The sequence below is a fragment of the Cynoglossus semilaevis genome, chromosome 14 (genome assembly GCF_000523025.1).
Source record: "Cynoglossus semilaevis isolate Cse_v1.0 chromosome 14, Cse_v1.0, whole genome shotgun sequence".
Lineage (NCBI taxonomy): Eukaryota > Metazoa > Chordata > Actinopteri > Pleuronectiformes > Cynoglossidae > Cynoglossus > Cynoglossus semilaevis.
This window is the reverse complement of record NC_024320.1, coordinates 11,644,044-11,657,961: the sequence shown is the minus strand read 5'-3', so window position 1 is coordinate 11,657,961 and position 13,918 is coordinate 11,644,044. Positions and strand designations below refer to the sequence as shown.

General features: G+C 40.5%; 3 protein-coding genes and 1 long non-coding RNA gene across 11 annotated transcripts in view; 1 reads left to right on the top strand and 3 right to left on the bottom strand.

The window, feature by feature from the left end:
• The window catches only part of LOC103389613 (plakophilin-4-like), a 33,086-nt gene extending 27,883 nt beyond the window's left edge, over window positions 1–5,203 (bottom strand). For 4 of the 5 annotated variants that reach the window (XM_017038995.2, XM_008325106.3, XM_017038996.2 and 1 more), the window contains exons 1-2: window positions 4,101–5,203; window positions 1,929–2,171 (exon numbers count right to left, since the gene is read on the bottom strand). In XM_017038995.2, the coding sequence (XP_016894484.1) occupies window positions 1,929–2,171; window positions 4,101–4,349 (492 nt within the window). In that variant the 5' untranslated portion in view covers window positions 4,350–5,203. The remainder of the gene's footprint in view (window positions 1–1,928; window positions 2,172–4,100) is intronic. The other variant, XM_017038998.2, reaches the window with a different exon arrangement.
• Window positions 5,204–5,525: 322 nt separating this feature from the next.
• LOC107989527 (uncharacterized) lies at window positions 5,526–6,921 on the top strand. The gene is made up of 2 exons (XR_001761138.2): window positions 5,526–6,010; window positions 6,041–6,921. It is a non-coding gene; the product is annotated as an uncharacterized LOC107989527 (long non-coding RNA).
• On the bottom strand, window positions 6,240–11,086 carry c14h7orf57 (chromosome 14 C7orf57 homolog). 3 transcript variants are annotated; one of them, XM_008325103.3, is made up of 9 exons: window positions 10,968–11,086; window positions 10,363–10,410; window positions 10,178–10,252; window positions 9,534–9,707; window positions 9,143–9,230; window positions 8,788–8,917; window positions 7,789–7,853; window positions 7,487–7,587; window positions 6,240–7,365 (listed from the first exon to the last, which is right to left on the bottom strand). In XM_008325103.3, exons 2-9 carry the CDS (start codon window positions 10,403–10,405, stop codon window positions 7,307–7,309), a joined length of 735 nt encoding a protein of 244 aa, XP_008323325.1. In that variant the 5' UTR covers window positions 10,406–10,410; window positions 10,968–11,086; the 3' UTR covers window positions 6,240–7,306. The 3 variants fall into 3 exon arrangements, with proteins under 3 accessions (XP_008323325.1, XP_024918132.1, XP_008323326.1); XM_025062364.1 differs by having other exon boundaries at window positions 10,162–10,252; window positions 10,968–11,077; XM_008325104.3 differs by lacking the exon at window positions 10,178–10,252.
• LOC103389611 (four and a half LIM domains protein 2-like) overlaps window positions 11,080–13,918 on the bottom strand; it is a 4,127-nt gene continuing 1,288 nt past the window's right edge. Inside the window, exons 2-6 of one of the 2 annotated variants that reach the window (XM_008325102.3) lie at window positions 13,231–13,412; window positions 12,944–13,118; window positions 12,553–12,722; window positions 12,174–12,360; window positions 11,080–11,812 (exon numbers count right to left, since the gene is read on the bottom strand). In XM_008325102.3, coding sequence (XP_008323324.1) covers window positions 11,661–11,812; window positions 12,174–12,360; window positions 12,553–12,722; window positions 12,944–13,118; window positions 13,231–13,386 — 840 coding nt within the window. In that variant the 5' untranslated portion in view covers window positions 13,387–13,412 and the 3' untranslated portion in view covers window positions 11,080–11,660. Of the gene's footprint in view, window positions 11,813–12,173; window positions 12,361–12,552; window positions 12,723–12,943; window positions 13,119–13,230; window positions 13,612–13,918 lie in introns of those variants that run through there. The other variant, XM_025062363.1, reaches the window with a different exon arrangement.

Genomic DNA, 13,918 nt, shown 5'->3' with positions numbered 1-13,918 from the left:
AGTTTGCATGTTCTGTTACAACTATGTGTGCTGTTCATCCCCCGGGAGTTGCCCTGCACTACTACTACATGTCCCCAAAACTGTAGTACTTGGATGAGTATGAGTCAGAAATGAACCAAAGTAACTCACTGATTCACTCTGTACCAAAGACAGGAAAAAGAACAGTGAACTCTTGGTAGTTGAAACTGCACATCCAGAAAACGCATCCATACTCCTTTTACACCCAAATCTGCTAGCTTGGTCACAACTTTGGGAATGCAAAGCAATTAACAAATTTGTACAAACTTTTTGTTCCATTTTTCTTCCTTCAACCTGTTTATAAAATACGTCACTAAACCCGAAAAACTCCCAGCGTCTACTTGTCTCTGCCTCTCATACAGATGTACAAAAATAGCAAAGGCTCAGACTGTTACTTCTGACAGGGGTCAGACTGTTTCATAATCTGGAGCAGTAACTTTACAGTCTTGGCAGGTTGCCTTCGCATCCATTCATTACCTGCAATGGCCTGCAAACTTCCTGTGCACTGAACTTAACTAATTCCTGCCTTAAGGAGTCAATCTGCAGCCAAGGTTTAACACCATAGGATCATATACTACATCAGAGGAACATCATGTCCTCTATCTGTATATGTGAATATGTATTTGGTTTCAGCTGGTGTATGTATTTGCAATCACATTATTTTATTTGTCATCTCTACAGCCGAAAGACTTAAATTTATTTTAAAAAATGGACAAAGTTGACAAGGTTGGGAAACTATACAGCTGGTGAGATTTTTTCACCCAAACTTTTGCTAAAAGTAAAAAAAAAGGGCAGAAGAAAATGCGGTAACAACCTCTGTTGTACCTCCACACAGTTTCAGAGCTTTCTGTCGTCTAATAGTTGCATCACTCAGCCTTTAAATAGCAGCTTGTCTGATTCAGAGGGATAATGCTGGAAGACAACATGTAAAACATGGCCACTGTCCAGACGTAATTAAGAGTGAGGAAAGAGACAAGACTGCAGAGCTCATGAGATTTGAAGAAGAATAAAAATAACAGTGGAGACAAGAAGAAACCCATGAGCTACACTGACTGTCACATCCAGAGTGATCTGTGTCAGAGGCAGACAAGAATGGAGGGAAAAAAAAGAATCCCATCTCAACACGTTGTTGCATGTCATCAAACTGTGTCAGTGTTTCTGAAATGTTAATTAAACGTTACACCATGTAACTGTCACATTGGCTGAGCAGCGAGAGCAAGGATCACAAATAGACGTGCATCCAAATGGCATCGTCAAGGTTGTAAAAGGCACCCATACTAGATCTGATAAAAAAAATGATGAACAGAAATTTCATTTAACTACTGTAAAAAGTGTTATCATGCACAGAAGAGCCCTCAAAATGCCTGACCTAAAACATTAGACACAGTTTAAAGTGTCACAGTTTCTCTATGTAGCATGGTTATAGTTAACCTTCATTATTTTCTAGAAGAAAGGTCAGTTGTTATGCTGATGACCCACTGTTCTATATATGTGATAAACTGATTAGATAAACCAGGTTGTACATAACAATGAAATCAAGGGAAATAATTCCACCTAAAGGACAGTAATCACTAATACTGCTCTAATTTGAACCGCTGTAATAAAGAACCTTTTCTGTTTAATTCATCCTGGTCATAAAATCCTGTAGCAAGCACTGCTACAGTACAGACTACAAAGAGGAGCAAGGTACACCAGTGGGTTTTTTTTCCCTCACTGTGAAGTTCATTGTCGTCATTTTCACACACAGTCATGTGATAAGACTCATGAAGACCTATATTAATGTTGCTAAAGGCCTTGACTTCTTCAGCACCGGTTCCCTCAGTCCTCTAAATATATTTTTAAACATAGCATGAATGGCTTCACACACTGAATCACATACAGCTACATCCTGGAGAACATCAGTGTCTTACTTGTTCTTTGACAGAAGCCAGAAGGTTGGTGGTGTTGGTAGTACTGGTGGTGGCGCTACAGCTGCTGTTTCTCCTGCCTTCCGGTGGGAGTCCGAGGTCACCCGATGCCTTTCTGATCCCCATGCGCCTTTCTCCGTCAGCGTCTCCTTCCTCCATTGCCTCCACCTTGCAGCCTTGGACCTTGCAGTCCAGTGTAGGTCGTCTGCCTGCTCGGGCGGCCCCCCCCCTGACCCTGCAGAAGTACTACAAGAAGGTCAGGAAGAGAAAAATGAAGATATGATCTTGAGTATGACATCAGATGTCACTATTTGAAAGCCACATTGTCATTACCTCCTACCATCTGGGGACATTTGTAAAGAGTTTAATAAGATGTAAAAGTATTTCCCTAATACCAGGCACTTTTCCAGTACATCTGTTCAAGTACTTGTAAATGCAAATACACTTGAGGTTGAAAAGACCCCGGAGGAAGGTTTAATTTTTAATGATGTCCCCGTGCTTTTATACAGAGCAGGGAACGATCACACAAGCATTGTTGTAGATATTAAATCATGTTTGTTCTTTAGAAAAAACATGATAAAATTGTCAATATATCTAGATGGTTGTTTTGTTTTTGTTGAATATGAAAAATCCTCATGCGTAATAGTTGTTTATATTGTCTCTCTCAGGTTCTTCCAAAGTCTGTTGGTCTTCTGACATTGACCATAGTCTTCAGTGGAGTCAGAGCTTCCTGCAGGCCGGTCAGGAACATTCATTCTGTCATTCACATAATAGCTGTTCATGAAAAAGATACAGCTTGAACGGAGACATTTGCTGCTCAGTGTTTGAGGTTCACTTTAAAGAGGCTGTACGGGGTTTAACATCTCCAACATTCTTCTCCAAAACAATACTTTGGTTCAATGAATAAATGAAGCTGAAACAAAAACTAGTTACTAACATCGTGATTAGATGTGAAAAATAAAATCTTTTTTTTTTTTTTTACAAAAGTTCCGGGCATTACTATGCTAAAACATTACTAGTTTGCATAATGCCTCACTGAGAAGGAATGTTTCACTGGTGGTTAGTAATTGAGACCTTGTTATATTTGGGCTTTTGTGAAGAAACATTTCTTCATGCAAAGTAGCCAATTACAGAGCAGCAGTTCACTGCACTAAGTCCTGTGGATACGGTCAGTTGGCATTCAAACGGAGCATTAAAATAAAACAAGACAGGTAACTTAAGTGGCTCTGAACATGACATGGCTGTCTGGTTCCTGACAGTTTATATTTTCCTTAACCCTTAGAGTTTTGATGCACTTCCTGTAAAAATGATAAGGTAAACTGAAAACTCATATGACAAACATTCCTGTTATGTGTTTAAGTTGGGATCAGGTTTCCATAAAGGCTTATTAATAAATGTAGTGGCAGTTGACGCAGCAAAGATGAAAAAGAAGTTTAGAACACTTTCTGAAATGAAAGATGTGGCGGCCTGCAGCTGACTGAGGGTGTGAAGTCACATCAGTGGCCAAGGCACCAGGTCCTGCACAGTCCAGATCTGCATCCCTACTGAAATTTCTCCGTGTACCATTTAGATAACAGTGACCGTAGACGGACACGTCTTTTTTCAGCTATTCCACTTTCTTAAGTTGAATGAAATCCATCCTCATGTACTTAATAATTTGACATACAATTACAAGAAAAGCTTTTTTTTCATCGTGAATCTATTTTGCGCCAACATTTCAGGATATCAGGTTTACATATAAACATGGATGTAATTTCCCTCTTCTTTAAAAGGGGATTTTCACTGGTGCATGTGCAGAGAGAGACTTAACCCCAGAACCAGCTGCACAGTTTGCTGTTAAAGGTTACACGCTGCACATGCATGGATGGATCATCTTTCTCCAACACCACCGTGCACCGTCTTTCCCCAATGTGCCTCTTACAAACGTGCACCATCTCCTTCCATCCATCTATTCATCCATCCATCCATCACTCCATGCACCATCCACATCATCCAAGGACGAGGTCACACCGAATCACCGGAGCAGAGCGCAAAGGAAACAAGGGTAGACCAAACCGGGGAGCGCGGCAGCACTCGAACCGAGCCTGGCTCCTCTGTTGGCATGTCTGACTGACTGACTGTTTCACTGTCTGTCTGACTGTCTGTCTCCATGCACAGGCTGTCAGTGAGACTCACCGGCCAGATGTGATGTGGGAAGCAGGCCACAGCTGGATAACGTCCTGTTACGCATCCATCCTCCTGCTCCGTAGCTGTGACAACCTCCGACGCGACAAACAAACAGCACAAAGATCCTTCAGCCTGATGCAGTTCAAGTGTATGTCTGTGTACGTGTGCGCGCTTCGCGTGTGTATCTTCTAAGTCAGGTGTTCGTGGTGTGAGGTTAACCCTCCATCTACCCGTGCAGCGTCCGCGCGGCTGTAACATCCACCACCCACCCAACCAACCAACCAACCTCCAACCAACCAACCAACCAACCAACCAACACGCCCCAGTACACTATTACCTTTCAGCGGCGTGACGTCACCATGCGGCTATGGATTATTTCTCCTGACAGAAGAACCACATCAATCCATCACCGATGCACAAGTTTCACTGATGCAGCCGAACGAGGTAGAGGAGGAGGAGGAGCAGAGCTGCAGATCTGCTGGAGAGGAGAGAAAAGATGCACGAGCCTGCAGCTGTGTGTGTGTCCGTGTATGTATGAACGGGTATGCATAAAAATGTGGAAACAAACGTCCACAGTCCTGCACTAACAGAATATTATCGTCTTGCTGTCCCGAAGTCAATTCGTCTTTTAAACCACAGGGGAACGGTATATGAGTTTCCTAAAAAGAAAAAAAAAGGTGAAAAAATTATACAATCATATGAAGTAATTATTCCACAGTACGTTTTTAATGAGCTACAAGAAACATCTGCACTTATTCTTGGAGATTTAACCCCATCTGTATGTTCTTGTTTTTCCCTTACATCTAGGTGAAAATGATGACCAGCAGGTGGCAGTGATGCTGCAGTAATGATGCAAAGCTCCTGTAAAACCTGAGGAGAAAGAAGCATGTGGCAGTAGCAGGTAGAGGGCAGCATTAGCTTAGCATAGGCAGGCCTAAACAGGCTGAATTAGTTGTTAAATTAGTGAAGTTTCAGTTCATTTTCTATACTGCGGTGTTGCAGTTGTACCACCGTGGTCCGTTGTCTACAACTGGAGAATCATGGACTGCTAAAAGTTATTAATACTGACATGGAATGCGAAAGGACAGTCTAAATAAATCCATTAGTGGGAAGTTTTGACTGTGAAAGGATATTTAAAATACAGAGGAATGTGTGGGAAAAAAACTTTAAATGCAAACCTCAAGCAGTTTTTTTTTTTTTTTGGAACAGGATATGATGCCTCAGGTGAGTTGACCAAAACATACCATAAACTACCGCAAACACCAAGTTCAGTTTCACCCCAACCAAATTTCCCATTGTCCTTGAACTGTAACAAAGTTCACCAGACTTTGCGTGGGACTTGATTTTCTAATATTACTTGCGTCAAAGTATTTCTCAGTCAATGCATTTTTTAATACTTCTTGACATACAATTTGATTTGTTCTAAATAAAATAACATGTTGTGTTAATTGCATTCTTAGAAACCAGGTTTCAAGAATGTGTTAACAATTTTAAGTTTTACCCAATCAGAATGAAGAAACAGGAGTACACGTTCACATGCACATGCCCATTTATTTATATGACAATTAGAATAAGCAGAGAATTATGGGAAGCTGTGGATTCCTGCTCACTTTACACACCCCCTTAGTCAAACTGTTGCTTTTGCTTCCTCTGCTCTAATACTAAAGGAGCAGGAAACTTTTAGTTTAAGACTAAATACTGTAGTGGAATACTCAGTTCACAAACAATCATAGTAGTGCAAAAAAAACAAAAAAAAAAAACAAAGCCCAGTGTTTTGAGAACACAATAAAGCACCTGCTTTTAGGACGGCATTCTATTTCCAATGCTTTGATAAATTATGCATTTCTCATTAAATACATCTTATTTAAAAAAATAATAAGATAAGGGCAAACTCATAACTGCTGCATCATTTCCACACAGTAAGGGCAAACTCATAACTGCTGCATCAGAAAACCTAGGAAAATCAGAGAGAAGTTTTTAGACCAGGTTATCAGATTACATTCACTTTAGTTCACCGAAAAGTTCACTCAAACAGCAACTGTTAAATGTCTGAAAAAACATTAAGAGACGGCAATAAATCACTAAATTTAAGTGCTCAACAGTCTAAGTTGAAACATTTTCATATCTTAAAAAAAAAAGCCTCTTTCACTCTGACGTTTTGGCCTGTTTGGCATCACTGTGGTCGCAAATGTGGACTGGACTCGTTTCGAAAATGCTGCAGCTTTCCTACTTTTTCCACATGGGAATTTGTTCAACCAGGTGGGCTGCTGACGGTGTCCCAGTTCTTGAGATTTCTTTTTATACTTGAAAATGATGCAGCAGTAACCTGGACAGAATAAAATCCCAACAGGCAGCTTACAAAAAAAAAAGTTTGAGAAGAAGGGTTTGTTTTGAACAGGCTGTGCATGAAGACTTCATGAGCAGGAGAAACCTTTTGGTTGGCATGGTTATATAACCATCCAAAAATATGGCACAGTAATTGGACTGTCAGTAGGCCTTTTATATATCAGACAGAGGAGAAGAATATGAATTTATAGAGTGAATCACTGCCTAAAACCTTGACTTTCCTCAAGTTCGTTCAGCAGCTTCTTCATATATTATGGAATGGTGAAAAGTTTAGCTGTAGAGTAAATGACTGTTTAGCTGGAATCTACTAAACTTCAGAGAAGTGGTTTGCAGCAACCTAAATGTCACAAATGCCTGCCTCCTCTTTTGGCCCAAACACGCAGACACATCTCAAACAGTAACATCCTTAACAAACAGGAGCCCCTCGATTCGAAGCAAAACTAAATATTCACATCACTAGAACCACAATTTATAAGCACAAAAAGCACCTGAAACTTCACAATCTCGAAGTTCGTACGACTAGGTAGGGAATTGAACACCAGCCACCAGCCACAAGTCGAATATGTTAAACAGTGAGCAGCTGAGGCTGAGCTTAAATATTAATTTCCTGCCCACAGCACAAATCTCCTTAAAACCACAGTTTTAAACGAAAATACTGTGTGTACCAACACTTCTACTCAACGGAATACTTTTTCTTTAAATAAAGCAAACAGACGCCAGTACCTTTTGCATAAACATGAGTTAAAAAAACCAACCTAAAACTCAGTGGATGTACAAATAATGCAAGAGCGGCCTGTTCACGGTGTGGTGACACCGTGACGCATTTATGGACGACGCCCTACATCAATTCTTCCAGGTGTGAAACAGCCCTACTCCAGATCATCCCCGTCCTCCGTTGCAATGGTGCTGGTATGATCTGAAGTCACGCCTAAAGAGAACAGACGAGTGAAGACAGGTGTCAGCAGAGTACTGGATACACGTACATGTATAAAAATCAAATTACTAAATTCTGCTTCAACATGAACCAGAAAACAAGCCCCGAGTCATACTTGAAGTGTCGTCATCATTTGGTGACTTCTTCTTCTCTTCCACATAACCATGACTCAGCAGTTTAGACATACTGACTGGAGGAGCCTTCTTATCATGAGATCTGAAGAGAGAAATGAAATGGAGGAGACCATGTCACTTTGCTTGGCTACAACAAGGCAGTGGTTCTCTGTGCCACTGATGCCTAATGGTACTCAGGCTCCCTTTAGTGCTACCAGAAATAGCAAAGCAGTTAAAATTTTAAATCCATACTTTAATAGGCAAACAGTTAAATGTGCTTAATGTTTAGGTAAGATTTACTTACATTCTCTTGTATTTGCTGTTTAGGGACAGACCGTCCAAATCACTTGCAGCACCATCTGGAGACATCTGTTACACAAACACTTGATTACAACCAAAACAACTACAAATGAACTCTATTCAAACCAGAAATGAACTCTGGGTAATGTAGTCTGTGTAATGCGCAGGTTAAACAAAGCCATGATGAGGAAAGAAAAAATTAAATTATCATAAAACAACAATTGATGAAGTTAGACATGAAATGAAGACCATTCTTTTCTAAATCTCAATAATAAAAAAAAAATTAACTTAAAAAACATTAAACCCTGTTTGCAAAAAATAAACATTTTAGTAAATTTAGCAGAACAATCCCCAGTAATATAAAATGTTTAATTGAGAATTATATATCAAAATAGATACGGATAGTTCAAGAATATCTTCTGTAATGTTGTGGAGGTGTACAGCACCACAAATTCCAGCACATTTTACAACCGTTCAGCTGCAGTACTTTCATTCAACCTTCATTATGACAGCAGTGTTGAGCTACCAAACTCAAGCTATAAATAGACAGCAATCAAACTGCCCCTGCAGGGGGCGTTTCAGGCCTCACAATGCTAGTTCCGTATACTTACAGTATAGAGTACTGTAAACTTTTACTACTATTATTAGTTTGTGGTTGCAGTGGTGGAAATGCACCTGTGCACTAGAACTGTTCCAAGCAACAGGGAATTAGGCGTATGGGAATTGTAACCGTTTTGGAAATCCTTCAGGTTACTGTCTTTTTAAGTATCACCTGCAATTTTCTATAGAACTGTAACAAAATTAGACCCAATCCACAACACAAGGTAAAAAAAAAAAACTCATAAGATTAACAAATGATGTCAAACAAATGATGGATCAATGATCAAGAGAAAATATGATGACAGGTGATGGTAGAAATTATGATGATGAACTCAAAAGAGTAAAATAAATATGGTTTCCAAGTTGGGGGCGAGGAGGGGGGGGTCATGTTTGCTCCATTCACCTTATCTTTAGCATGAGAAAATGTATCAGACTCCTTTTCCCAGGAGGTACAGTTATCAGTACCAAACGGTGCAAACAGAGCCTGGCTGCCCCCTTTCGACTGGTCATTGGGAGATGTTGCTTTGCTTCCACTGTAAGCACAAAACCATGGTAACTCACCAAATGTTACTTTGTTTTACTGTTTTTTAAGCTCCCCTGTCATTTATAGTATGGACTTGGTGAGGTTTTTTGACCTGCTGAATTCGGACTAAGAGACAAGGTATGTGGTGAGACTTTGGACACAGAAAGAAACCCATTGGACAATGCATTTTTATAGCGATAGGTTAGTTATTTCAGAAATGATTCAGTCTTTTTACCTCTTTGACTCATCACCTCCGAACCATTTGGGTGGATCGTAGGCCTTTGATGGTTTTTCTTCTGCGTCACCATCAAAGCATAGCAGCCCTGCAGTGGGCAGATCATTACGTAAATATGTACAAGAAACACTACATCAATAGTTCAAGACAAGAACATACTGGACACACAGTACAGGCTACTGTAATTTACAGTTTTCCTGATGGGAGTTTGGCTCATGTCTAACCATATGACCCAAAGCAACACTTTAGACACTTATCACACCAACAGCAAATGGGCTTTTAAAATGTAATTATGATGATGTTATAAGTAAATAAAGACCTTGGGAAAAAATCTGTTACCAACTTTTACATAGTGCACGCTCAAAATATAACAATAACAAATATGACATACCTTTATGTCCGCCCTGCTTTGCAAGCTTAACATAGTCAGAGTCAGTCGCAAAAATCCCAACGCGTCGACCACTAGTCCTCTCTGCTGGTGCGGTTTCATCAGCAGTCTGTGACAGACCCGGAATCTGGGAGGTTGGTCCAGTTGCACCGCTGGCTGCAGCGCCTGGTTTAATGCCTGCAATCAGAGAAGAGAGAGTCAAGTGCTGGCCCTGAAATACCCTGGTTTTGACCACAATAATTTTAATGATAATATATTTTGTTTGTGCGGTGGTGTTGATGCAAGTGTCGCTGGGTGTCACGTGAGCTAAATAGAAATTCTGAGTTTTGAACTGGGACTTAAAGATAGGCAGTGATGTTATGGTACAAGGATGTTGTGGAAATGCATTATAGAACTGGGACAGAGCAAGTAAAAGACCTGAGACCCATGGTAGATAGGATGCCCCGGTGAGAGGAGAGAGGCTGATGGTGAGTGAAGGGTGGGAGATGGTCTGTTATTTTGAAGGTCAGGTAAATATGGTTGAATTGTAATGTAAGAGGTTATTTCCACGCAGTAACAGAGGGGGAGCCAAAGAGGCAGGGTTGTGTGGAAGGGGAAGACATCAGTGGCTGAGTTCTGAATGAAGAAATACTTGAGCTGAACTGTACAGTCACTTGGAACTCCATCCATGACCAGGCTGTTGACCAGTACTTGGGTTACAGAAACATCCACCTCTGGCATGTCTGAGGAGGTGATTTAGCACATTTATTGCTGCCTGAAGTCCTTAATTGATTTTTGTCCCAAATGACCTAAAAACCTAAATCAAAAGGCAGCATACGAGGGTGCTTCTTACCTCCAGGCTTGGTCCTTCGATGGTTGGGAACTGCAGTGCTCATTTTAACTATAAACACAAAATGAAGTCATGATCACAATGCAGAGTACAAATATCCGCATTTGCCAGATGAGATTCAAACAAACGTCAGGTTTGTTAAATATCATTAGGCCCCACAACCATTAAAGAGTAATTACACCCTTTTCACTTGAGCTGCAGTTGCGCGGCTTCAAGGCTTTGTTCGTATATGTCCGATATCAGAAAAATGCATAGATCACACAGACAAACCCAGTCCCAGTTGCACACACCTCTAATCATCTAAGGTGTAGTGAATTGCTACACGCAAAATCGAGTAATAACGTGGGTATCACGTTGGTACAAATCACTCCTGGTTTTTGAATACATTAAAGATAAACATACGTGTTGCCGGTTTTAAAGTGTTTCAATTGCACCTCACTGATTAGCATCGTGGCTAACAAAGCCGTGCTAACACAGTTAGCCGCCTCTCTTAGCTACCGCAATAGCTATTTAACTAAAACCTAATCGTACACAACGGCGCGGGTCGCTAAGAATGACGACTATAAATGCTACATGCACAGATAGAAAAAACGCATATTTCACATTACCTATTATTTGGTTTCTTTGATATTAATGAGCGGCAGAGTGCAATTCAGTGTGGCTAGCTTCTTCTGGTCGAGAGACTCGCACACTTCCGGCGGCACCTGCAGCTGATTTCCGGACAGCTTGACAAAGATCGTCTATGGAAAAGGGGTCTTGTAAGCCATCAAAATGTTTCAGGAATAATCAGATCGAAGAATATTTTGAGTTTGTGGAAGTTAGAATAAATAAAACAAAGTAGAGAAGTATGAATGCAAATTATACCCAATTGTGTAAATACACAGACAACGGTTTCATGCCACAAATGGAGACTTTATTGATTTGTACATAATTCGATTTTAATAAACAAGAAAGGATGTTAGTAGCAGCAATTAAAAACTCCTAAGATTAAATTTCTTCACAGTGTCGTTCATTAAGCAATTTAGGATACTCTGAAATACTGACGTATCTACCAATATTGCAACACAAACGTCTTTGTTTTAGATATTCCTATGAAACTAATTTCCAAATGAAGAAAATTGGAATACACTTATTTGAAAAATTATTAATATAAGATAGGGAATCATCAGTGCTCAATAGAAATAACAACAGCTAAATGTTTGCAAATACTAAATGTTGAATGATGCCAAAGGCTAGAACCAAGCAGGGGTCGATGGGTTTTTCTTTGACCTGAATGAACTCCATTCATCTTTGGAGATTTCTCAGATGTCTCTGCCGCAGTCAGGGCACAGAATGTCGTCTTTGCTCGTCAGAAAACCTCGGCCAACCAGGGACACAAAGCACTTCCTGCAGTTGAAGCAGTTAGTGTGCCACTGGCGCTGCTCAAAAGAGATGTACTTGCTTCCGCCAAGACCTGTGAGAAATGCATTGTAGTGGAGCCATAAATCCAAGAGCATAGACTGATCTCATGATCTTTGTAATATAATAATCCTGTACTTGACCATTATTGGATGCACAGGGTTAAATGAGAAAGGCATTTGACCCAGTAAAGGTTCAGCCACACTCACAGTTGATCTTGTTGTTCTGTAGTTCAATTCTTTTAGGTTTTACTTTTTAAGATGTTGGCTACATTTTCAGATGACGTCAAGTATGTAGTATTAAAACTCCTATGAAGGACACCATTAAAGGAAACATGTGTACAGTACACGTTAGCTTGGGTGCGGGTGGTGGGGGTGGGTTAACCCGAGAAATATGTAAGGTGAGGTTACATTTACCACTGATTGGGGTGGTGCAGGAGGCACACTTCTTGGCAAACAGGTTGCAGAAACACTCCAGGCAATAGGTGAAGTCATCCCGAGACGTAAAGCGCTGTCCCGCCAGCTGCTGCTTGCAGCCAATGCAGACGAAGCACTCCTTATGCCAGGGCTGCTCACGGTAGTTCACTCCTCCAGTGGTGATAGGCTGGAAGATCAAGTAAAGAAGAAAGAAGATACAAGTTGACGTAACATAACGTCCCTAAATAATACCACTTTAAACTGAGAGAAACTATGAAACAGACACTAAAATATATTTAGGAGGGCAAATGTTTGTATACACTGCTGAATGCAAAGTCAACAAAGCAGGGTTCTTTGCAGTTATTGTTTGCATTTTTACCTTCTTGCAGTGAACACACTGCAAGGCAAACAGCTTCTCGTAGCAGGGCATGCAGAAATTGTTGCCTTCCTTTTGGACAAAGTTCCTCGTGCCGATAGGTTGCTGGCAACGGTTGCAAGTGAAACAGTTCTCATGCCAGCTGTTGCCCTTGTGCTCCATCTTTTTAGTGCCTGTTTGGTGGATGTGAGTTGTATGTTTGTCAGAAACAGTTGCAACTGTATTTAAAATACTTCAACCTTGCAATACATTTCACAACAGTCATCTTTGCAAAAATAAACTTCTTACAAAACATTTATATCTAATTAATGTAGTAGACCTTATACTGGTGAGCTTGTTGCAATGGTACAATGCAGAAATATGGGAAAGGGTAAACACATTTCTGTCTCTTCACCTGGAACGATGGTCTTTAGACAGGCTTTGCACTTGGCTGAGTACTTGTTGCAGTAGCAGTCAGTGCACATCAGCAAATCATTTTTGGTGGCAAAGGGCCGATCAACCAGAGATCGGCTGCACTCCATGCAGAGGAAGCACTCGCTGTGCCAGTGTCGGTTGTCATATGACAGATCCTGGAGACAAGACAGAAGAGAGAGTTGGGAAATGTTTTGTTTAAGGAGAAAATTTTCAAATTGTCCTCCCAAACAAAAATGTTGACATGGTTCATCAAAAGGTGCACTTCACCTTGCTGGTACAGCCAATCAGCTTGTGGCACGTCTCACAGTTGTGAGAGAACAGTTCCTCGTAGCACTTGGTGCAGTACGCCTCCTCGTCCTTCAGGATGTACTTCAGCCCGTATAAGGACTGCTTACACTTTGAGCAGTCGCAGCTCTCCGTCATGTTGAGCAATAATACCTCTTAGTCCTCTGAAAAAAATAAAATCAAGCAAGCAACATACAATAAGTCCACTGAGCTGCTGCCAAAACATCACTTAAATAAAGGATGGTAAAGATTATTATCACATCTCCATGGAAATGCACAAGACACAGAATTATCCCTAACTGGATATCTAGAAATCCATTTAATAAAGTACATTAGGTACATTGGATTTTGACATGAGGAATGTGGCGAACAACCCCAGCACTGCAGCACACACCACAGGAAATGTGTTTCTACTTAAATGCTAATGGACCTGGTGTGACCAATAAACTCAGTTCACTGCTTCAAGGAAAGAAAGAATGTAGGTTTTCTAATAAATGGGGAGGTCAGAAATAATAATACACATGTATGTAATAAGGAAAACTTATGTCTGGAAACAAAATTAGAAGAAAAAATGAAAATACCATATTAATACTTTTTGGTAAACATTTGGTTCGTCTGGGAGAGAGAAAAAACAGTAGAAATAAGACTATAAGACTGATAAGAATGAGAG

Excerpts from the sequence above, each read along its gene's own strand:
- c14h7orf57 (XM_008325103.3), bottom strand. The coding sequence starts at position 10,405 with ATGAGCACTGCAGTTCCCAACCATCGAAGGACCAAGCCTGGAG. Across the intron at positions 7,854-8,787 it reads TTTCTCATGCTAAAGATAAG|ATGTCTCCAGATGGTGCTGC; the intron begins GTGAATGGAGCA and ends TTTGTGTAACAG. Across the intron at positions 7,366-7,486 it reads AAATGATGACGACACTTCAA|GCGTGACTTCAGATCATACC; the intron begins GTATGACTCGGG and ends TGTTCTCTTTAG.